Source organism: Stegodyphus dumicola, chromosome 3 (genome assembly GCF_044657685.1).
Source record: "Stegodyphus dumicola isolate Sdum_Otavi_A_Nest chromosome 3, ASM4465768v1".
Taxonomy (NCBI): domain Eukaryota; kingdom Metazoa; phylum Arthropoda; class Arachnida; order Araneae; family Eresidae; genus Stegodyphus; species Stegodyphus dumicola.
Genome location: NC_140770.1, coordinates 275,921,523 through 275,946,203, shown reverse-complemented (window position 1 = coordinate 275,946,203; position 24,681 = coordinate 275,921,523). Strand labels below are relative to the sequence as shown.

At 33.9% G+C, this 24,681-nt stretch overlaps 1 protein-coding gene across 1 annotated transcript; it reads left to right on the top strand.

Moving 5' to 3' along the window:
- Positions 1 to 20,025, top strand: LOC118202869 (uncharacterized). Its single transcript, XM_035375079.2, has 5 exons — positions 1 to 155; positions 6,076 to 6,184; positions 8,238 to 8,368; positions 15,596 to 15,731; positions 19,637 to 20,025. The coding sequence occupies exons 1-5, from the start codon at positions 107 to 109 to the stop codon at positions 19,857 to 19,859; spliced, it is 648 nt and encodes a 215-aa protein (XP_035230970.1). The 5' UTR covers positions 1 to 106; the 3' UTR covers positions 19,860 to 20,025.
- Positions 20,026 to 24,681: the final 4,656 nt, after the last annotated feature.

The window sequence follows — 24,681 nt, the reverse complement described above, 5'->3', positions numbered from 1 at the left end:
CCGCAACTTAACTACATGTGCATAAAAAACGAATCATTTTAATGTTACCCAAATATAAAGCACTCGGGCTATTTCCTGTCGATTTTACTCGCTCATTGACTCTCGTATGAAAATGTGGTTCCTTATCGTAACCGCTTTGGTCGTCGCTTCTACAGGTAAGACATAAGTTGTTTAATAAATCAACATTTGCAGTTAAGAAGCAGGTTTGATGCATTTTGTAGAATTTATAATGGACAAAATATTTTTTTTTTTTTTTTAATCTATATACGAGTATCTTTAACTTGTACGGTTCTTCTGCAACTGGAAGCTTGTGTGTAAGTTCTGCAGACACTGCTAAGAGTCCTTGGGTCTTAAACATTTATAAAGTTGGAAGAAGGTTAAAATAACTTTTTACAGAAGTTTTAATTGAGCAAACATTCAAAGCTTGACCTTCAAACAAACTTCCGCTATCTAGCAGGTATTTGTTTAAACTAGCATAACAGAAAGTTGAATTTAAATGCAGGTAGCGTAGTGCCTGCATTTAAATGCGCCTATTTGAAGACTGTACATAAAATAGACTAATTAAACTGGCTCAGACATTTAGCAATATGAATTTTATAACGTTGGCTAGTAAGACACTAAGTCGGAACACAACTTAAACAGAGTTGGCTTCGTAAGTAACAGCAAGACGCGGCTGGCAAAAGCTCTAATCTAAACATAAAAAGCCTCAGCTTAAATACAGAAACAACTAATTTGTATTCTGTTGAGAATAGTGAAAAGAAGACGTTATAGTAAAGTCTTAAGTCAATTTAATTGGTTTATTAACAATTAGAACAAAGACGCACCATTCCCGCGATGGGTTTGTTAAATGTTTCTAAATCCCATTTAAAAATTATATTAAATGTAACGCATGTTTGATACAATTTTTCTCCTGTTGTCGAATAATGATTAATAAATCTGAATTTACTTTCGTGATAAAATAGGTATGACATAAGTAAATTTAATTCCTCGATTCTCTCAAAATTGGTCAGGAACGGTGAAACATAAGTGTGTCAGATATATAAAAAATGACCCGAAGTGTAGTATGAATAAAATTAATTCTTCAAATAAAATAAAAATCATCCGTACGTTTAAAAGAAATTACCTGCAAACAATGTTTGGTTAACTTTTCGTTTTGTTATAAGATAATGCCTTTTTAAAATGAATGTGTTTATACAATACAATTAGAAATATTTCTGTAAAATTTAAATAACTATTTTTAATTTTAAAATATGTTTAAAAAATTATAATTTCTCATACAATGTTACACCATACGTCACTCCCAGAAATTAATAATCTCTGAGACATTTTAAATGTCTCAGTAATTTGATGTATTTGTATTATAATCAGGCTATCATCGTATGTTGTCGCGTAATTTACATTCTATAAGCCAAAAGGAAAGGACACAGAAGAAATTCATTACGATACTTTTTAATTTCAGATATTTCAAATGTTTTGCGTTTTAAGGGGATACGAAACATTTTTCGAGAGATTTTCCTTTTAAATGTAATCCATAAAATATTATTAAAAAAATACGTAATATAATGCGATCAAACTTTTTCTGAAGCCAAATTATACAAAAAATACAAAAAATATTAAAATTGCAGAGAATATTTATTTCAAATAATATTTAAAATATAATGCCAAAGGTAACAAAAGCATGAATCTTCAAAGCCGTTGTGTTGTGCAGAATGCTTTTGTGGATTTAAAACTTTGGCAGAAATCGAGCTATGAATTTCCTAGAAGTACACTTTTAACTGCATATCAAAGAATTGACATCACTCTGTTTTGGCAAGGCGTGAGATATGGAAAGTATTAACTTTCGGATGTAACACGTCAAGTAAATTTATGCTCTTCCTTATCTTACATTTCATTTTATCGAGATTTAAGTTTTCCAGAAACAATCTGAAATTTAGCACTTTACATTCTTCATTCCGAATTCGGCGCTAGCTGCTTTAACATTAACGTCTAATAGTAGTACATATGTTAAAGACAGTATCTGAATATTAAATAAAATGCAGTATCACTAGTTCGCGAATGGACTCGCTGAAAAATGGCCGAAAACTATAAAGCCAGCTGCTGAATCTAAGCAAAAATTATGAATACGTAAAGGAAAAGCAAAATGGGGAAATGTATATGTTACCGGGGGAATGCATGAAATGTAGACTTTCTATCGAATACCTAGGCCTTTTATAGAATGCTTGACATTTTTAGACAATTTTCCTAGACATTGTATATATTGAGTAGAATGGCAAATGTTTTAGGCAAAGTATGAAAAAAGGCCTAAAGGGAGGGGATGCCTTCGTGGAGGACTTTCGAAGGGAAACTGGCTCGCATGCACTTTACACATGGGAGAAAACCACGAAAACGCCCATGCAGCCAGCCCGTTCGCGGCATGCGAACCTCGGACCGAACTATCAGTGCTCAGCGTCTTTACCGCTCTACAAGCACTAGCAAGCCCACCAGTTTAGAATGGACAGACGCTTGGTGTGGCAACAATAAAGCCATATCAGCTGGCAAAATTATCTTCATAAATATTCTTTGCCAGAACATGTTTTATGAGTTGTTAAAAGTGTGTTTAGAAGTAGGTCTCTCTGACAAAAAATTGCTGTCAAATTGCATACATGGAAGAATTCAAAACACGAATGAAACTTTTTATAATTGCATCTGAATAAGCATACCAGAAACTGTTTGTGTGAGCGTCATCACATTAAAATTAAGTTTATTAGATGCGATAATTTGTTTGAATGATGGTGTACAAAGCCGCAATAAAGTAGTGGAATTATTAGGAATACAACCAGCATTTTATATGGTAAGGTCTTTGCAAAAAGGATTGAATTGATTGAATTCATGAGGCCCAACTCGATTACCAAAAGCTTTCTAAAATGGCCAGAAAGAAACATAACAAAAAAAACCTAGATGCAGAAATGTGAAATCAAGAAGAATGGTGCAGGAATATAATAAAATATTGTTTATATAAATTATTAGTGTTTTAAAGATTTCAGTTTTTCTCAATTTTTTTTAAACTTCGATGCACTCTTCTTGAAACCTATTCAGCCTGGAAGGTTCACATTTTACACAGTTGTTTATCTTAATTATTTCTTTAAAACTATGCTGGATATAAAATTTATCATCATCATTTTTGGATATATTAAAAATTTAAGACGCTTTTTTCAATGATTTTCAAAACATTTTACTAGCTTATTTTTAATATCTTTTTCAAGTAAAATACTTCTTATTTTTCTTAAATGGTATATGTTTAATCACCATGCAAAATTTGAAAGTATTTGGTGAAGTATTTTTTAAGAGAAGTGTACCAAACTAGCACACTGTCACAAACGATTCGTCAAAGGTAAGTGAAATTAAACAACTGGTTTTTAAAAAGCATTAGGCTTTTATTTTATATCTTATATGCTTTATATAATTTACAAGCTGTCTATTTTAAATGAAAAACAATCTAGAGCATACGTTCATTTTGAGAAAAGTTATACCCTAAATAGCTTTTGTTTCGAAATAGTTGCATTTCGCTAGTCGATATGTCGCATGTCCCCTTAAAAGATGTGCATTCCTCCAAAATACAAATGTCATTGTAAAACATTAATGAACGAATACTTTTAAAACGAATACTTTGTTCAAAATGCGTAAAGAAAACAAAACAAAATTAATGCCTTTCTTATTAAAGAAAGTAATGTAAGAAAATATATGTGTATAGAATTATGGTATGAATGTAAATTATGTACAAATGCATTAAATACATGGATATTCGAAATGAATCAGAGTTGTATTTCATACTTTGCCAGGTAGTCACTTGGCATTTTGTAGAATGCCTAGGAAATGTACGAAATGTTAACCATTTCAAAGATTGCCGACCAGTTTTGGATATTCTATAAAATACTTAGGTATTCTATAGAATGCTAGTTTTCGTATCTGATCGGTAACACATGTACATTAAATTTAAGAAAACGCTTGCTATGCTTGTTATTCTGCGTGCTTATGTAGGACCCAGCTACTCTTACTTTTACAACTCTAATCTAGTTAAACCTACCATAGCATTTTTAATATTACTGTCGTACTTAGATTCTTTGTTAATATCAAACATTTTAAAACAATTTCTTTTGCAAGTCCTTCTTTCCAATATAAAATTTGCAATTTTACGAGTGATCTAATTGGTAAAGAATTTACTCTTGATGAATATGTACAGAATGGGTTTTTCAGGCCTGTGGAGTCGGTAGAAAAAATGACCGACTCCGACTCCCTCATACATATAGTATATGTAAACATATACACATGGGTTACAGCTTATTCCTTTAATATAAAAGAAGTAATAGACGGTACAGAAAAGAGTTGATAGCATAGCAAATTATTTATATTAATTAGCATTTATTGTGAAATGTAAAAACTGGCATTAGTTGTTTCTAAGAAACAGTATAGCTTCGGCAAGACCTTCTTTGTTGGAGGGATATAGACCCGATTTGATAAACTTGAGAGCTGAGAAGAGTCCTTGCACACTGACTTGAGTAGGAGGAAGAGCTGTTACTGTTAGGGCTGTTTACTTTTTTAAACTTTTCAGGATAGACATTTTTATAAGTTCTAAAAGAAGTGTCTTGCAAGCGCAATCATATTTTTCTATTTCTTCAAAGGCCGTGTAGAAATCTTGTCTGTATTTTTTCATTTTTATATTTAAAGGCTTTTGGTTCTTTATTTTCCTTCGCCTTGCCTTAGACTTTTCAATATTATCGAAAAATATTTCTCAAAATCTAATTCATCTTTGGAAGAGGATGATAGAGACTCAATTGCAATGTTTGCAGTTTGACTGTCCTGATTCGAATTCTCCAATTGTCCTGAGAATAATTTCATTCTTAATGAAAGTTCATAGGTGGCTTTCTTTGCCTTTTTAATTTGTTCGCCATCCAAGAAAATTCGGTGTTTCGGATCTACATATACTGAGCCCAGCAATATCTCATTGTCTAGTAAACTAGTTTATCTTTTCTTCATTGAAGAAATGATTCCTTCTGCAATAAACCCTCCATTTCAGAAAGATCAAATATCCCCTTTTTCCATTCCCGCCTCCTATCAATTCTTCAGATTGCAGCTTTTTTGTAGCTATATACGGTGTAGAAAGAAGAGTTTCCAATTCTGCAAGATCATTCCACAGTCTTTCTGTTAGTGAAACATTAGGGTTATCTACATCTTCTAAAAACATTCTTAGTTCTAAAAACCTCTTTATCATCAAATATGTACTTCCTTATCGCGTTTGCTTGATCAATAATTGCTCCTTTTCTTGCTCGCTTCCTAAGAATGGCATCAATTTTGGGAGTTCTTGCTGCTATTGCTGCTTACCTAAATTTACCAGTGAGATTTGTAACTAAATGAATCAGTTTAATCGTTAATGGCAAATATCACGTCCATCCTCCTCTCGTATATTTATTTATTAATATGTCAATAAAATAGAAAATAACTATTTATTAATGTATATCATCCATTAATAAAAATAATACCTCAGCTTTTCAATAATTTTTCTTTCAATTCATTTTTATTTCATTTCAAATTCAAAGTGTCCAACAAAAACTGGAGTCGGAGTCGACCTGTTTTTAGCGACTCCAGCTCCGACTCCTTTTACCCCAAAATCTGCCCGACTCCACAGCCCTGGTTTTTTGACGGGTTTGCGAACTGCGTCTTAAATTTCAAAGCTATTTTGCTAGTTACGTCATATGCGAATTTGAGCTTAAAATATCCCCCCTCCCCCGCAAAAAGTGAGGTCTGGACATTCATAGGCGTTCTCCACTATTGAGGCCACAAACGGTGGTCCCTTTTTTACGGAGGCACCTAGCAGGAGGGCCACAGTTGCCTCTAATGAAGGGACGGACAAATACAACCATGCTTTTCTCGGGATTCGAACCCGGTGCTTCGGTAAGGCAGTCAGGTTCACTAACCCCTTTCCCTTCTGGGCAGCTAGCTTAAAAGTAAAATATAAAAAAGTAAACTGGAATATTTATCACATAACAAATAATATAAACCACTTAATTCCGTTTTGCTTATTTCTTTTTCACACTGTAGCTCTAGAAGAAGAAGATTATTGTGACAACAGTCCTTATGCATTATGTGACCCTGGTGAAGGTTTCAAAAAGTTTCCAGAAAGTGAGGAGGAGTTCGACGAGATATGTCCGTAAGTTATTTAAATTATAAAATCCTTATTGATCAGCCTATTATCAACTAAACAAAAGTTAAAATTTATTATAGTCATAAAGAATGTTAATATATGCTTTCGCTAATGCAAAGGAAGCGGGTAACGTTGTAATGTTTGTAGAGTCTCATCTGCTTGAAATTCATAAACTAAATCGAAACTTAAGGTGAATTCTAAGCGACTTATCGTCGTGCTCAGTAAGACGACAGAGAATATAAGAAGGGTGTTAAATGAACTGAGTTCTTAAAAAGGAACTCTATTAATTTAAGGAGACTCATACACCTTAAAGCACGTAAGATCTTCGAATATGTGACTGTTGCAAGAATTGGGATAACTTACTTATTTTAAAAGAAATTACTTCCAACTATTTTACAGCTGACTACATAATATAGCGGCTTTCTAAAATAATAATAAGAAGTTTGTGTTGCCACGAATATTTTTATAATCTATCCGCTTTGTGACAAAATGTTTAGTCATGTTTCCATCTTGCGCGCACAGTTTAAAACATTCTGTTGCATAATTTAATTCCATATTTAATATATAGTTTTTATAACATTTGGAAACTACTGTGAACCAAACCTTCTAAGAATTTCATGTTAAATTTTTAGTTTGTTTGGAGTTGATTTTATAAAAAGTATTTTATTTAAAAAAATCTGTAATGTTTTCATCCACAACATTTTTTAATATTAAAATATTCATCAGATTTTTGGTTCAGTTAGAAAATAGTGTCCATATAAAGAATTCCATCCAATTTCAAGTACGTACCATTAGCCATTTTTAAAATATCATGCGCGCAAGGTGGAAACATGACGACAAGTTTTGCCACAAAGCGGATTAAATTACAAAAATGTTTATGGAAACACAAACTTTCTGGTTATTTATTTCCAAACTAGCTATATTATGTGGTCAGCTGTAAAAAGATGGAAGTAATTGCTTTAAAAATAAATAAAATATTCCAATTATTGCAACATATGAATTAACATATTCGTAATATATTTAACATATTCGTCAACATATGAATATTAATCAACATATGAATATTAATTTTTTTAAATTCCAATATTGGTATTTATCAACATTTTCTATACCTTTTATAGTTTAATTAATACTAAATAGAACTATAATTAATAAAATTATAATTAAATTTATTGTTTAATAATTAATAAAACACGTTAAAAATAATCTAATTTTAATTAAATGTTTCAAAAGTTTTTGAAAGAAAGGGAAGAATGAATTTCTATCAGTGCTGAAAGGGGGGTACGGGGGGAAAACGTTGAGAACCCCTGGACTGTACTAAAAAGCTACAATGCACAACTAATAGCTTTATTATTCAGTGCTTCGACGCATTAATAAATGATCATCGTTTTAATTAATATAATAAAATTAATTTTTAGTTAATCCATTATTCAAAGATATAACAAATTTGGTATTTAATATTTCATCACTGTCTTCGTCATCTTAAGATAAAAATTTTATTTTTTACCTTGCGAAAGGAGCAGTGTTTATTGCTGCTTCTGTTATTGTTGCCTAATTACTTAGGATGTTAAATTTTTATCAAATTTCTTACATCGCAATCATTTTATAAAGTATTTTTTCGGTTATTGGTAAATATCGTGGTAAACTACACGTTAAATATTGACTAATCTGGCAAAAATATCTGAATACCATGTGGCCTATTAGCGCCTAAACGGAAAGATCATATTCTCTGATAAAGTATTAGTTTGGTGCAGGTTAAAGCGGAATAGCTGTATTGAATATTTCAAGTTTTTTTCCATAAGTAACATTGGCAGCTATTTTTTCTTAAAATCCTCTCCAAAAAGACATCTCTCTCTTTTTAGGCAGGCAGTCTCGGCGTGCTTTGCGATAATCCAGATAACCCTAATCCTAACCATTAGCATTCACTCAAGGATGTTACTACTTTATTGAATAACATACTAAATATAAAAATGGAACTGTAAAATGCTAAATAAAGTTAGTATCTTGTAAAACTACAAAATATACTAGAAAATTTAAACTGTGCACTCCTGTTTTTCAGTATTGTATTGGGACAGTTCCGCTGTATGCAAGAATATGCATCAAAATGTGATTCAAGCAGGCTTCAAAGGCATACTCGATTTCTCGAGGCTCTGCAAGAAGTCTGCCGCAAAGACTCCAGGCTTCATGAAAGTAACAACTTTGTTTATTAATTATTCTTTTAAAGAAATGTAATTGGCTTTTGGCTTCCGTTTTTCATCTAGAGCTTTACGTTCCAGTACCTTATCAAACTATTTAAAAGCCGTAGGTTGCCAAAGGTTGTCTTACTATGAGACATAAGATCATTAACTTTTAGATTAAAAATTCATCGATTTGTAAGCAATGTACTCAATTCTAATAGCTTCTTTTATTTTATTTTGATTTAATGTCTTTAGTTGATATAATTCATAATAGCTCTAAATCAAATAAATTATAATGCGTGTAAACAGAGACTGTTCTTTAGATTTCACAGCCCGCATGATATAAACAAACATAGGATGTAAAACCCTGATCTGTACAACTCAAGACTTCTTTCTACGGAATACGAAATAGTACGCATTTTTTCCTGCATTTCATTTGAACTCATCATTTCGAATATCATTAGAGACATATTTCTCATTCAATTAATTCAGTTCCCAAAAACTAAATATTTTGTTTTGATCCCACTCCGCAAAAAGATACTGAAAGTGCATAAAAACATAATTCACTATTCTGCTAAGTTTCAAATGTAAACAAATATGGCTGCTATGGTAAGAAAAGTATTATATAGATATAGCCGCACTTAAACAACTTTTAAATTCAACTCTAGTCTCTCAACAACTTTTAAATTCAACTCTAGTCTAGTCTAACTTTTAAAATGTTGGTAATTCTACAACTATTGCATGCAGATTAACTAAAAGCTTAGAAAACTTAACCGGAAGATAAGAACAACATAATTCAATCATTTTTAAAGCAAAATATGCGCAATTTACCAACATATAAGAACAAAAAAAAAACTGAGCTCACGGAGCCGTGTCACTAGGCTGTATATATATATATACGTACAGACGCAAAGACGAAATCTCTTCTAAATCCATTTTAAATCAGTTTTATACTTCGTTTGGGGAAAAGAGTCCCTTATTCTGTCCTTACGTACAAATGTCACGCCAAAACATCGTTCAATTGCATTCGATAGCAGTCAAAATGGATATTTTCTTTGAAATATGATACCCGGATTTTTCGTGATTACAATACTACTTATACTTTGAACGAGGAAGTAAAACAATCCGTCTGATCCACCAAAACATCTTCGACTGTGTATATGCACAACTAATTGCACGAAGTAATCGTTGAAACTAAACCTAAACTCGCACTTCAGCGGTTTTTAGAACACGCTCGGACTGGCGCGTGTTTCCCGTGCATAGCGCTCAGTGTGAGCGTGGGGACACTGCCACGTACGGACAGTCCGCAAACCAGATAATCCAAGCCCACGTAAATGAGAATACACTGCATTTAGATAATTCTATGCTTATACATAACAGCTGTTTTCTTAAACTTATAGAATTTTTGGTTTTAAAAGGACATTAAACATTTATTTAAAAAATTACATTTAAAAAATGAACGTGTTTGAAGTTAAACCAAATTTTCGGCTTTTCTAGTAGCACTCTAGTGCTCTGTGTAAGCACGTACATGCACTCAAAAAAAGTATGATATGCATTATATTGTCATCTTCTCAAAATATCGTTGCGAATAATGCGTAGATTTCAGAAAACACCCGTATTTCGTTATTTTAATCCTCATTTGGCAACCAAATTAAATGGGAACTTTACAAATAGATTGTATAAACTTGCAACAGATATGCTAGGCGAAGAGATTTTTCTTAACCACATTGCAATAATCTTTACATATATGTGTGTGTGTGTGTGATTATGGCAAAGCCTCGAGGGCTATCTGCCTAAGAGGAGGGATGCCTTCGTGGAGGACTTTCTAAGGGAAACTGGCTCGTATACACATTACACATGGGCAAAACCACGAAAACAACCATGCAGCCAGCCCGTTCGCGGGATTCGAACCTCGGACCGAACTACCAGTGTTCAGCGACTTTACCGCTCGGCCGTTGGTGGGCCCTTTATATATATGAAAAAATCGGATGTGTACACCACATGACTTCCTTGTATGGAATATTAAATTATACGCATTTTTTCTTGCATTTCATTTCAACTTACTCGATTTAATTATATGTACTTCGTCCATAGCGCATAAACCACAATAGAATAAATACACGCTTTAAAATTCACTATATTTGTTTACCATAGCGATACTCTGGCCTTAGGTTTACTTAACAGTGACATTTCATACATTTTTTTAACTCAGAAAGCACAAAATTTTTATCATCTTAAGAATTATCTAATCGTTGCCACATGTGCTATTCATATACCATAATAAATATACAACAGTGTATAAAAGTAATTAAGCAAAGAACAACAACAAAAAAAAAGTTTTCACAGACGAGTCAGTATTTCTCATTCGATTAATTCAGTTCGCACATCGCTACAAGGCAAAAATACATAAAACTTCAAATTATTTGCATTGAAAATTATGAAGTAAATCTTAAATACTTATTTCCTCGAATAAGTTCCAGAATAGATTAAGCATGATTTAATTCGCAATAATAAAACAAGGCGTTACCTTTGTTATTGGGAAACCTTTTCTCTCTAGATTGGCAACAAATCTACTATTCTGCTGTTTCAAAAGTCAACAATCAATGGCCGCCAATGCAAAAATAATTAGGCTTAACAGCACTTAAACAACTTTTAAATTGTAAAGAAACTGCGATCACTGAGCTGGTTAACAGAGTGGATATGTATAAAGGTATAAAAACCTCAACTGGAAGATAAGAACAATATAATTCAATCATTTTTAAAGCAAAAAATGCACAATTTACAAACATATAAGAATAAAGAGACTGAGATGACTGAGCCGAGTAATAGAGTGGAGATATATACATATATTTATATACGATTGCAACCAAAATACGAACTGCACATCTAACATGCTATAGCAAACCTACATACAAAATTTCAACGTTCTGTGGCTACTCGTTTTTGAGTTATGCGAGATACGTATATGCATACGCACAGGCGCCACGAAAAGCTCTCTTCAGAATTCGGTTTAAATCAGTTTTATAATTTTTTGGGGGGAAAGAGTCCTTTATTCTGTTCTTACGTACGGATGTCACGCAAAAATATCGTTAAATTGCATTCGATAGCTGTCAAAATGGATATTTTCCTTGAAATATGATGCCTGAAGTTTTTCGCGATTACAATACTTCCTTTTTACTTCGTACAAGAAAGTAAAAATGTCGAATGCTTCCAAAACATAATAGCTCACTACGAAACGTTTTCTCAGAAACGTATGGGAATAATTCCTCAGAAACCAAAACAAATCACTTCATTTACGAGCTGTCACCATACGATGAGAAATGCTGCTTGGGCATAAAATGGAACAATTATACATCTCTCGTTTTACAGGACAGACTGACGAAATTTAATTTCGTGTTTTTTATATTCCGAAAGCTCGAATTAGGATACAATTTAGATTCAGATAAAGCACTCTTCTAACATAAATATTTTGACATGAAAACGGACTTTTTCTAAAAGCATATCGAATTTTTCCCATATTTCGATTCTACGATTCAAATTATTCCTTAATATTAAATTTTATAAAATATGGCGAGAAATTTAAAAAAAATTATCTAGGCGCACAGAATTATTCACTTGGCAAAATTCTTAAATTATCGTAACCTATTTCCCCTTTCTTGCGCAGTAGCGAAAAAAAAAAAAAAAAAAGATATTGTGTTCCTTCTTTCAAATTATTTTAACAAAGTGAGAAAAACATATTTGGCGTTATTACCGCTTATAACAATTATGCCAAATTTTAAAACGCGCCAATACACTATAAGTCAAGTACCTCTTATGCGAAATTTTGGGGAAGAAATTGTTTTCGAAAAGTATATAAATATTGCTTAAAAATAAAAATTTTTAAAATAAATCGGAAAATACCTGCGAACTTTATTTGAATTGAACCGAAATTTATTCGAATTGAACCGAAATTTTGAACTCCTAGAGAAGGAATCAAGTAAGTTAAATAAAAAAAGATATTAATGAAAATATACAAATTCCATTAGCTCGGAGAAGCTAAAATTTTGAAACTTAATTTTTTAAAAACAACTCGTTCGATTTCTACCAAACTTGGCACATTGACATAATTTGAGTCATATAATCAAAATATCGAAAAATATCGCTATGTTATAACAGAAAAAGTCTGTGACAGAAGAGGTATGCTACAACGATGCTGTATATAAATTTAATATAATATATATCCTAAGTCGCGCTTTCGAGATGTTAATCGGCCTAGTAGAGAGATATAGAACTCCCTTTCTTTTCTACTTCCTTGTACGAAGTAAAACGGAAGTGTTGTAATCACGAAAAATTTCAGTTAATATCACTTCCAAAAGTTAGGCACGGAGAGGACAATGCTAATTTCCGGAAGACAATCAGAATTGATGAGGATGCAATTCGCTGCATAGGTAGTTGGAAGTATGGAAATATGTTAGGTAACAGCCAATCGCGCTTTCATGTCAAGAAATATGCAAAAAAGACAGTCTTATCAGAAGCCAGCTTTATGAAGGGTTACAGAAGTTGATTGTGAGTGCTGATATGAGGCGTTTAAACATTTCGTTCAATTTGTTTTCAAGACATACGTGTTTCTATGACTTCCAGAAGACGAATGGAAAATTCTGAGCGCTGGCTTCCTGTGGGGTGCATTGAAGCAGGACAGTAGATCACAGATGCTGCTCTTTTCTTCGGCATTCATCATTCTGTAATTTCACGTTTATGGAAACAATTCCAAACCTCACAGACAGTTGTCCGAAGGCCCGCAGCCGGTCGCCCAAGGGTTACAACCCCCGCGGAAAATCGATATATTGCTACTGTAGAAAAGCGGAATCGCAGAGCGACCTTCACACGTGTGACATCTATGGTTACAACGTCCATAGGTAAAGCGATATCTGCAGCTACTTTACGCCTAAGATTACATATGAGTGGACTGTACGCCCGGGTACCTCGAGTTTGTGTTTCTCTACCCGTCCAATCAACAGGCGCACGATTACAGTGGTGCCAAGAACATGTCAAATGGAATATGTCTGACCGGGGCTATGTTATGTTTACTGATGAGTCAAGATTTGCTCTGGAGCCAGATGGCAAGCGTATAAGGATATGGCGTGAACAACGAATACGCAATCTGTCCCAAAACATCACCGAACATCATGCATTCCGAGGCGGAAGCATTATGGTGTGGGCAGAGATTTCATGAGGATACCACACCGACCTGCACATCTTAAAACGGGGATTTTTGACGGCAGTCCGGTATCGAGATCAAGTCCTAGAACCCAATGTGTGATTGCACCCTGCAGCTGTTGGCCCTACTTTTGTTTTAATGGACGATAACGCAAGTCCGCATAGAGCTGACATCGTCGAAGACTACCTGGAGAGTGGAGGGATTGCGCGTATGGCGTGGCCAGCATATTCGTCCAAACTTAATCCCATTGAAAATCTTTGGGATGCTCTCGGCCGTGCTGTATCTTCGCGTTTCCCACCTCCAGCCACTCTTATGTAGCTGGAAACTGCTGCACAAGAAGAATGGCGATTGCTTTATTCTGTGGTGTTTGACAACCTAATTGAAAGCATGGTCACAAGGTGTAAACTTTGTATACAGATGAGGGGGAATCACATACCCTATTAATGCCCATTTTGATCATTTTATACTGTTTATTATCACTTTATACATAATTCTGTTTAAGTCTCCAGTATGTCATTATCTGATAACTTACAAAAATTTAATATTGCTTTTATTTCTGTATGTAATTATTGATTTTGTTTTGTACATAAATATATATGCTACTTTCCTGCCGAATTTTGTGTCAATCAAAGCAGTATTTGTTGATTTTTTTGCATTTTACATATCCGTGCTTAACTTTTGGAAGTGAGTATATTTCAACGAAAATATCGATTTTGACCGCTATGGAAGGCAACTGAATGATGTGTTTTTGGGTGACATCTGTACGTATGGACAGAATAAAGGACACTCTTTCCCCAAACGAGTTTTGAAACTGATTTGAAATGGATTCTGAAGATATTTTCTTCGTGGCGTCTGTACGTACGTACAGGGTGGGTAATATATATACCGACCTGTTACTCGGCTCTGCGAGCTGTTTTTTTATTCTTATATTTTCGTTAAACTGCGCATTTTTTTTACTTGAAAAATGATTTAATTATGTTGTTCATATCTTCCGGTTACGTTTTTATGCCTTTAGTAAATATGAATGCAATATTTGTAAAATTATCAAAAATTTAAAAGTTGTTTAATTGCGACTAAGCCGAATTATTTTCATCATAGCAGCCATGTTTGTTTACATTTGAAACTTAACAGAACGGTAGATTTGTTGACAATCTAGAGAAACTAAGCTTCGCAAGAACAAAGATAATGCCTTCTTTTATTATTGTGAATTAAATCATGCTTAATCCATTTTGGAATATATTCGAGGAAATAAGATTTCTTTTTTTATGTCGGCATCGGCCACTCTTAAGCCCAGATGTGGTGGTCTCTTTATTAGGGAGGAATCCAATAGATGAGGCACCTTTGCCTCCTAGGAAGGGACTGACAGTTATATCCACACATTCTCCGAGATGCGAACCTCAGCCCTTCGGTATCGCAGGCTTCCCTAATCACTATACCGTCTGATGAAACATAAGTGTTTAAGATTTAACGCGTAATTTTTAATATAGATAATTTGAGCTTTTATGTATTATTGCCTTGTCGCAAAGTAAGAACTGTATTTATTGAATGAGAAATACTGAGTCGTCTGGGAAAAAATGCTCCTTTTTATTTGTTTAATTACTTTTATACATCGTTTGGGATTTATTATAGTATTTGAACAGAACATATGATAACTATTAAATAATTCTTCAGATAATGTAATTTTTGGGTATTGTAATTTATAAAATGAATGAGGCGTGACGATTTTAAGTGAACCTATTGTGTTTTATGCGTTATCGCCGAAGTAATTTTAATTAAATTCAATAAGTTTAAATGAAATGCAGAAAAAATTTCGTATAATTTAATATTCCGTACAAGAAAATCATGTTGTATTTTGAGTGACATCAAATTTTGAGTGTGTGTGTTCAGAGAGTCTGTATGCACACGATATTCCATTTTGTTTAAATTTTTTTGATTTGTTTTTATATTTTTCAAAAAATGTTTTGATTAAGGCATATGGTTATGTTTTAAAAATAAGTTATGTTTTAAATAATACATATTTAAAAGCGCTTCTCTTTTAAACAGCTATTGCAAAGAATATAGGATGCATCAAAGAAAGCGTGATAAAAGAATGTTCAGAAAAAATAAGAAAAGTGCGTCAAGCTTACGTTGATTCCCTAAACGTAACAGGTCAAGTGGACTGGATGAAACTTTTGTGCATGTAAATATACTTCCTATTTTCTGATCATGCATTTTTACTTCTTTTATTTCACTGAAATTGGAGATCTAATTATCTTCACATTAAGAAAAATACCTTCAATTTTATCTTATTCAAAATCATTTTGTAATGTACTTTAACTTCAATAAAGCAATTCGTGATTCAGGCTATGTAAATTATTCTAATTTTCCGCATTTCTCTTAAACTTTTACAAATCGAATTAATAAATAAATTTTAAAAATAGAATGTTACAGTGAAACATACTTTTGCTTATTAAAAATATGTTTCACTGAAACATTCTTTTTTTAAGAGTATATTTTAATTTTATACTGAAGAAAACGTTTTCAATACTACTTTTAAAAAATGCCCCTTTAAGATCTACCGGGTGCATCAATACAGCGTTGACAAACTTTCAGGAGTGACAGAGTATACCTTAGACGATAGGAAATCACACAGCAGTTGAATGGTCGGAAACGCTTTCCTGGCGCTTTAGTAACGACACAAAGCACAAAAAAGGAAGGCCACAGACAGTGAGACAAAACATGTTTCATTATGCTTAGTACAGCAGAAACTTACAAACGAGAACAAAAAGAAAAAACGAAATATGAAAATAAATTATAATAAAAATAACAAAAAATCTGAAAGGTTTCAGATTTTAAACTACGCCTAAAGGGACTTTTTTTAACGTTTTGTGGCCTACCTTTATTTATTAAATATCACGTTCTTTGCCCTTAAACCATAAAATTCAGTTCAATAGCAATGTCGCAAAATAATTTTAAAATGAGCATATCTTTAGAATTTCCGATACACAGTTCCGCGCGCGCGCTGGAGATAAAAAAAGTTTTTTTTTTTTTTTTTTTTTTTTTTTTTTTTTTCCTGTAGAGTGTTGCTATTGCTCCCTTGTAAATCGCTGAGAGTTTGTTACTCGGAAATTCATTAAAGATTTACAAAATAGGATATCGATCATAAAACAAATTCCAAATTTCAATTTTGGGCTTCCCCATGCCCATATCCGTAGGAAGATTACGTCATTCAAAATTCGATGGCTTTGTGTACCATTGTTTTGTCACAATGCGAGAAATATACATACATTGATGCAGATTTTTCATTATTTAATTCCTTCAAATATAATGGAGGACTTTAATATTTGGTGGCAACAGTTTGAAAAGGGATTCGCCGTTTATAGTGATTCAAGGCAAAATTGAAAACCGAAAACAACAGTCCTTCAGGGATAAAACCCCTTTGGACTAACAAAGATCGTCTTTGAAGAAGGTGTTCGAAATTACGACCCCGGACAGTGATACAGGCATCACTTGTCTGGCGCACGGAAGATCTGAATCACGAATAGGTGTGGTGTTGGTGTATTTAATTATGGAAAGCACACTAGGGCTATCTGCCTAAGGGAAGGGATGCCTTCGTAGAGGACTTTCTAAGGGAAACTGGCTCGTATACCCGTTACACATGGGGAAAACACGAAACACCCATGCAGCCAGCCCGTTCGCGGGATTCGAACCTCGGACCGACTACCAGTGTTCAGTGACTTTACCGCTCGGCCGCTGGTGGGCCTGAATCACGAATGGGAGATCGCATGAAAGATACCAGACGCATGGTTCCTGCATAACGGTCCGTGTCGTAATTTTGAACCCTTTTGACGATTCGATCGTTGGCTCTTTATGTTATTTTTTCTTTATATTTGTTGAATTCCGAATAATAAACATGTTTTCTCACCCCGTTCGTGTCGTTCCTTTTTTGCGCTTTTTGTCATCACAACCGTGCCGGGATAGCTTTTCCGGACATAAATTGCTATGTGATTTCCTATCGTGTAGTTGTGCTGTATCTCTCCTGAAAGTTTGTCACCGCTGTACTGATACACCCTATATATCTTTCTCCTCTACAGATCTTGTCTCTTGACATAATAAAAGGTATTGCTAGTCGAGAGAAATAATTATGGTAAGATTTGTTAGCAAGCAATCAAGTGGAATAATTGCTCCACTTAATATTTTTTTTTTTTTTTTAAAAATTCACGACTTCTGTTGAGATGTTAATTTAAGCTAAAATAATTTCACAGGAAATGGATTTTCTACCAACTGAATACTCTATTTTGAACAGATTCTTTTAATTTATTTACATATATTTACATAAAAAATGTATATATATATTTATTGTATATGTTTGTTAAATACATAAAAATGTAAACATATTTTTATGTATTTAACAAACATTTTCTATTCGTAAAAAGCAAATTTAAAGTTAATTAATTGAATTACAAATAAATGATTAATTATTGCTGCGAACTAATCTACAATATCATTTAAATTCTGAGAGCATACGTAAATCATTAATAATAATGATGTTTCATTTAAAATTTAATTAACATTAAATTTGCTTTTTACGAATAGAGCATGTTTGTTAAATTCAAATTTCATTTCTTGCAGCAATGGAGCAAGAGAATTATTTAAATTTAATTTAGCTTTACTGTGTTCTTTTGAAACAATTTTTATGTATTTACATATAAGCAAATAATACTTGTAAGTAGCAATAACATAAATTAATATAAAGCAATTTCATTACTTTACTTCAAATTGTAGCTTGCAACAGTAGCGAAAGATTTCAATAGATCACTGAAATCATTTGCATCACTTAGAATACTATGAATGTTTTCACTATATGGAGTAATGTATAAAAAGTTGCAAACGGTAGATTTAGATGTATGCAACATTCGATGGAACGCGATCGATAGCATTTTAAACATATAATTATATTTAACGATTTTTCAACAATTCAAAAGTAAGTTTAAATATTGTCAAGTGTGTAAGGAACATTCGACAACTTTAGGCAACTTTGAAGCAGGAGACGTGAAAAATGTCCAAGTCTGTCTCCGATATTCAAATTCCAGACTTCGCAATTGCTAGCTGCTAGTGTAACCAGTTATACCAGGAAGGTACCCAGTGAAGAAGGAGAAAATACCTGAAAATGCCCACCAGTGGCCTAGCTGTCCTTGAACACTGATAGTTCGATTATCAGTGAACGGGCTGGCTACATGGACATTTTCGTGTTTTTTGCTCATGCGTAACATGGTTGCGAGCCATTTCTCTTTGAACGTCCTCCACCAAGGGATCTTTCCACTGCCTAGCGTACATTGCTGTAATCAAATAAGCCTAAACCTAAAAAATATCTTGTAAATCTTGTAAACGTTCGGCTTTGGCGAACAAACGTTTCACAGTTAACATTTTGAGGTTATTTACAATGACTTCGCAGCTAATTTGAATTCACACCATTCTTTTTTACTGTACAAAATGAGCTCTATTTTCTTCAAAGCAATATGGGCTGAAGTACTGGGAGTCTTTCCTATTTTCCTTTTAAGTGTGAAGATAGTTTACCTGTAAAAATTACATTTCGGAAAACAGTTGCGGCGTGATCAAGAGACAAAGGCGATATTATTCCGAGTTGCATAACATTTGTAAGAAACAGATACCAGATTAAAAATATTTCTTTAAATGTCTCAAAATGCGCAATTTCAATTATGCTAAAGTATTTATTACTAATGATTTTATAAAAGTAATAATAATTCATGTGACTTTTTTTTACAATTCGTCGGAAATGTTTGTAGAGACTATTGGAGCTGTTGTTCTCTTGCATTTCGTGTAACTGAGATTTCAGGCCAAAAATAAGTTACTTTTATTCATAAAACGGTTATCTTTCTGTCATATCATGTGATGTAACGCAGTAACGCAACTGATGCATTTCTCCTCTTGCTTCATTCCACAGAAATGTAATAAAGCGTATAAATCAGATAAAGGCAATATTCCTTATGAAAAATGCATCTAAACTATATAGAGATAAATACTCTCTATTCAGAACTCCTCCCCCTCGATTATGTTTTAATTCATATCTTGTTGTCTTTACAGGAGCGACGCTTACTCACTTACTTGTGCCAGTGATGCTGTTTTAGCACCATGTGGCAGTACGGTCAAGACTGCCATTCTAGAAATGGCCCAACGTGCTGATTATCTCGGAAGGGAGAATAAGTGCCCCAGAAGTATGAGAGAAGAGCTTATTAAAGATATCCCAGCTATGGAAATCAGCATTGCAGAAAAACTGCGACTCGAAGAAATACTGTTGGAGATCTGAAAGATCAACTGGACGAAACACATACAGGAAGAAACCCGTTTCGAGTACATTAAATAATATTTGAGTGCAAAATGGGTGTAGCATTGAATATGTTTTGTACGTACTTTTGATTGCCTGCACACTAAATAGTTCTTCCTATTTTAATAAAGCAAGAATGTCTTCTAAATTAAGTCATAGTTCAAAAGTGAAACTTGAGCAAAAAGGCCGGTCTCTTTTTATTAGGCAGCTAGTATGGCAGGAGTAACTTTTCCGGCTACAGTTAAACAGAAAAAGGGTAAAGGTGCTAAGCTTGACAAAGCATTCGAAATAAAGTTTGTTCTCTTTAGAGAATACGCGAATGTACGCTGCTGATGCAGTTTGATGTTAATTATTTTTGTCTAATCCAGATGAAATTTTTCTACAGATTACGTAATTTATAAATATTTTTCATTAACGTAATTTATATTCTAATGAAGTCCTTATAAATAATTCACCTTTTACAGTTCTGTACTATAAAGAACATAGGACAGCAAATCTGTAACAAAATTTAATAAGGTTTAATTCGCAAGTTTTAGGGAATTCCACAAAAAGCCAAACACGAGAAAATGTTTAATTCCATTTCTGTTCTTATGCTATGCTTATGTGTCTTGGTCTACGTTCAACTCACTTCTAAAGATTTTCATGCAATATTTTGAACACAAATTTTAAAATGTTTATTATTATAAAATATCCATTAACGCTGACCTCAGCTATAGATTTCTCTTTACTTAGCAGCTCAAATACGGCATTTGTACCGTTTGGTGTGGTAGATTATGGCAAAGCACACTGTGACTATCTGCCTAAATCCCCGATAAATTCCATCGTGTAGGACTTTTTAAGAGACAACGGCTCCTGTACACATTACATATGGGGAAAACGTTCATGTAGCTAGCTCATTTGCCTGGAATTGAATCCAAGTCGGAACTACCAGTATTTAGCGATTTTTGCCGCTTGGCCGCTGGTGGGCCCATGGCATTTGTAATTGTCGCATAAAAATATTACTTTCCTTATATCATGCAAGTACCTCTTATCATGTGATTCTCAAACGTTGGCACCTCCATGTTTTAGGCAATAAATTTACGCTGTATAGATTTTTGAATGGGAATGAAAATGCATAACATACAAGTTTTTTTTTTGTTTGTTTGTTTTTTTGTTTTTGTTTTTTACATAACATATATGCATTTCAATTATTATGAACACCTTTGAATTCTTGCAAACTCAAAGTTGCAAAAGTTTGCTTATTTGAAGTGAATGTTGACATACACTGGTGTGCAAAAATTAAGGACGAAGTCGAAAAATTAGCATATCAGCTGAACGAAGAGGCAGAGCAGACAGAAAGACCAATCAGGAGATTAAGTAAGGTGATGTACGGTAGCACATGCGCAGATATGCAGGTAGACGTAATGGGGGTGTCTGAGTAGTATAAAACATGTTGTCGGTGTAAGATCAGTATTTCTGGCAAAGAGATTGCACGCCGTATAGCAGTTAAAATCACACCGAGTTGCTGCCTCAGCGAGAAATGGCGAATAATCAATCTGTTAGACGATATCTGGATGCTTTTACCCGAGTTCGAATCATTGGGAAGTTGGAGGAAGACCGCAGTGTGAAAAGTGTGGCTGCAGAGTTCGGAATTGCTCACAGCATCGTTTCACGACTTTGGAGACAATTTCAAACTACAGGAACAGCTATCCGGGGGTTTAGTAGTGGTCGTCCACGAGGAACCACACCCGCAGATGACCGGTATATTGCCTTACAGGCCAGAAGAAACAGGCGGCAGACAGCGGGAGAAATCGCTCGACACACGACACAGGCTACTGGACGACCGATATCGCGTTTTACCGTGGCCAGAAGACTGCACGGTGGTGGTCTGTTTGCACAACGCCCTGTACGGTGTGTACCTCTAACGCCTGCCCATCGGAGAAGGCGTTCTCTGTGGTGCCGGGAACACCGGAATTGGAGAGACAATGAATGGGGACGAGTACTCTTTACAGATAGATGAGAGCAGATTCAGTCTGAGTAGCGATTCTCATCGCATACTCATCTGGAGAGAGTGGGGAAGCCGCAATCATCCCTCGAACATCATTGAAAGGGACAGGTATGGAGGTGGCGGTGTTCTCGTTTGGGGAGGCATCATGCTTGGTAGTCGTACAGCCCTTCACATATTCGTCGCAGGTTCAGTCAACGGAACCCGTTATTGTAACGAGATTCTTCTTCCATATGTGCGTCTTTTTAGAGGCTCTATGTGTCCGCAGTTCCTTTTCATGGACGACAATGCACCATGTCATCGCACAGTAGCTGCCGAACAGCTCTTAGAGAGTGAGGATATTGAACGTATGGATTGGCCGGCACGATCTCCGGATCTCAATCCCATCGAGCATGTATGCGATTTTCTAGGCAGATGCTTGGCAGCTCGTACCGTACCACCAGTAACGATTCCGGAGCTTCAATTGGCGCTGCAAGACGAATGGGCAGCAATGCCTCAACAACTCATTGACACCCTCATTCTCAGCATAGGCAGACGCTGTGAAACCTGCCTAGCAGTCAGGGGATATCATATCCCCTATTATAGACTGTATGTTTCTTGCTGGACACCCATCACAGGGATGTTTCGGCCTTCAGTCGCATTGCGCTCCATGCTACTTTTTCAATAAAGCTTCTTTTTATCCCTCTGATTTCTCTTTTAGTAAGTGTTGCTTACATTACTCATGTCCTTACGTATTGCGGATCTTACGGTATAAAATGTGTTGATTTGGAAAGCTTTTGTACAAAGTTATATTGAAAAAACCGTCTCGTCCTTAATTTTTGCACACCAGTGTATTTTCATTACTATTAAACACGAACACGAATAAAGCCACACAAAATTTACAGATAAAACTAATTAAGTTACAATATCATATAAGTCTTAGTTAGAGGTTTTACGATATACAATAAGTTCTATTCTCACCTGCCAAAAAATAAAACTCAGTTACGAATTTCTCCATTAAGAATAAAGGCTTTGTTGGGAATAAGTTTGTATATGAACAGATTGTTTTTTCACAGTTCAAAATTAATAACAAAAGAATCCAACTGACTAATCAGAATCAATACGCCATCAAATGTCAAGCTGTAGTATAGAAGTTTATAACTGTTTAGGTCATTGTATACGTATTTTTATTTACGCTTGGATAAATAATTTAATAAAATAAAAATAAAATAAAATCTGATAGCTTTCAGATTTTACATTACGCCCAAAGAGGCGTTTTGTGCGTTACCTTTATTTATTAAATATCACTTTCTACGTATTCAAACCATAAAATTCAATTCTGCAATATCGCAACATAATTTTAAAATGGGCCTATCTTTAGAATTTCCGATGCACAGTCTCGCGCGCTAAAGACATTTTTTTTTCCCTTACAGTGCTGTATGAAATAGATCATAAAACAAATTTCAGATTCCAAATTAAGGCTTCCAGATGCCCATATTCGGGTGGAAACGTACGTTATTCAAAATTCGATGGCTCTAGGTACCGTTGTTTTATCACAATGCAAGAAACATACATAGATTTATGCAGATTCTTTAGTATTTAATTTCTTTAAATAGAAGGCAGGGCTCTAATATTTGGCGGCAACAATTTGAAAAGTGAACCGACGTTTATCGTGAATTGACATACTAATAAAAGAAAGATATTAAGTAATTTATTGTCAAGTTTTGTCGCACTTTCGAAGATTTTATAATTAGTTTATTTTCTAAAATAAGTTATTCTATTACTAATTAAACATATTACAATAAGTTGAAATAAATGTCAGTTAAATAAACATTTATTATTTAAGTATTAATAAATTTGAATTACAAATTGTAAGCGACCAAAAATGTCCTACAGGTAACAAACTTTACATTTGCGACAGATAATAAACATAAACTCAGGGTTTAGACTAAGAATAATCAAAGCATAATCTTACTATTTTAATTTAATGTGCACCTGATCCTCTTCATTAGTTAAGAGATATTCATTTAAATTTATAATTAAATATTTGCGCTTACTCTTTGTCCTTCAAAGCTGCATTTACCGATTTTTAAAGAATTTCAAGAAAATGCTAATAAAGCGGATAAATGAAAACGACCTAAAAATAGTCGCTATCAGAACTATTTGAATGGGATTCTAAGTAGAATTTCTGAAAGATACCTTTTTTAAATTTGAAATCAGCTTTGAAAATGCAGGTTGCAGTATTTAAAACAGAAATATTTTTCAATTATTCAAATAATTGGCAACGAATTGCCAAAGAATTAGTAAGGTAGTTCGTGTCAGGCGGAACACTCAAAGCATGTGGAGATATTACTTTTACAAGCATTCGTAATCATCCATGTTCTCGCCGAGATTCCAAGCATGAATTTTCAGACTGCCAGCCGGATGTGCTGCCATTTACACTGCGAGATATTTAAAAACAGCTTATCTTTAGAATTTGTGAAAGATAGTCTCACGCACTGGGAATAAAAATATTTTTATTCCGTTCAGTACTGCCACCACTTGCTTTTAAATCATTTTGTTAATCAAAATAATAATAATAATAATAAAATTTTACAAAATATAAAATGAAAAATTCGGAATTTAAAATTTGGGCTTCCAGTTGCTCATGTTCGGATGAAGGACTACGTTTTTCAAAACTGGATGGCTCTACGTACAGTTGATTTTTCCCCAATACGAGGAAAATACATACACACATGCAAATTCTTCATTATTTGATTTCTTTAAAAATAATACAGGGTGATAATATTTGGTGACAACGATTTGAAAAGTTATTTGCCGTTTATAGTGGATGTACCAAAA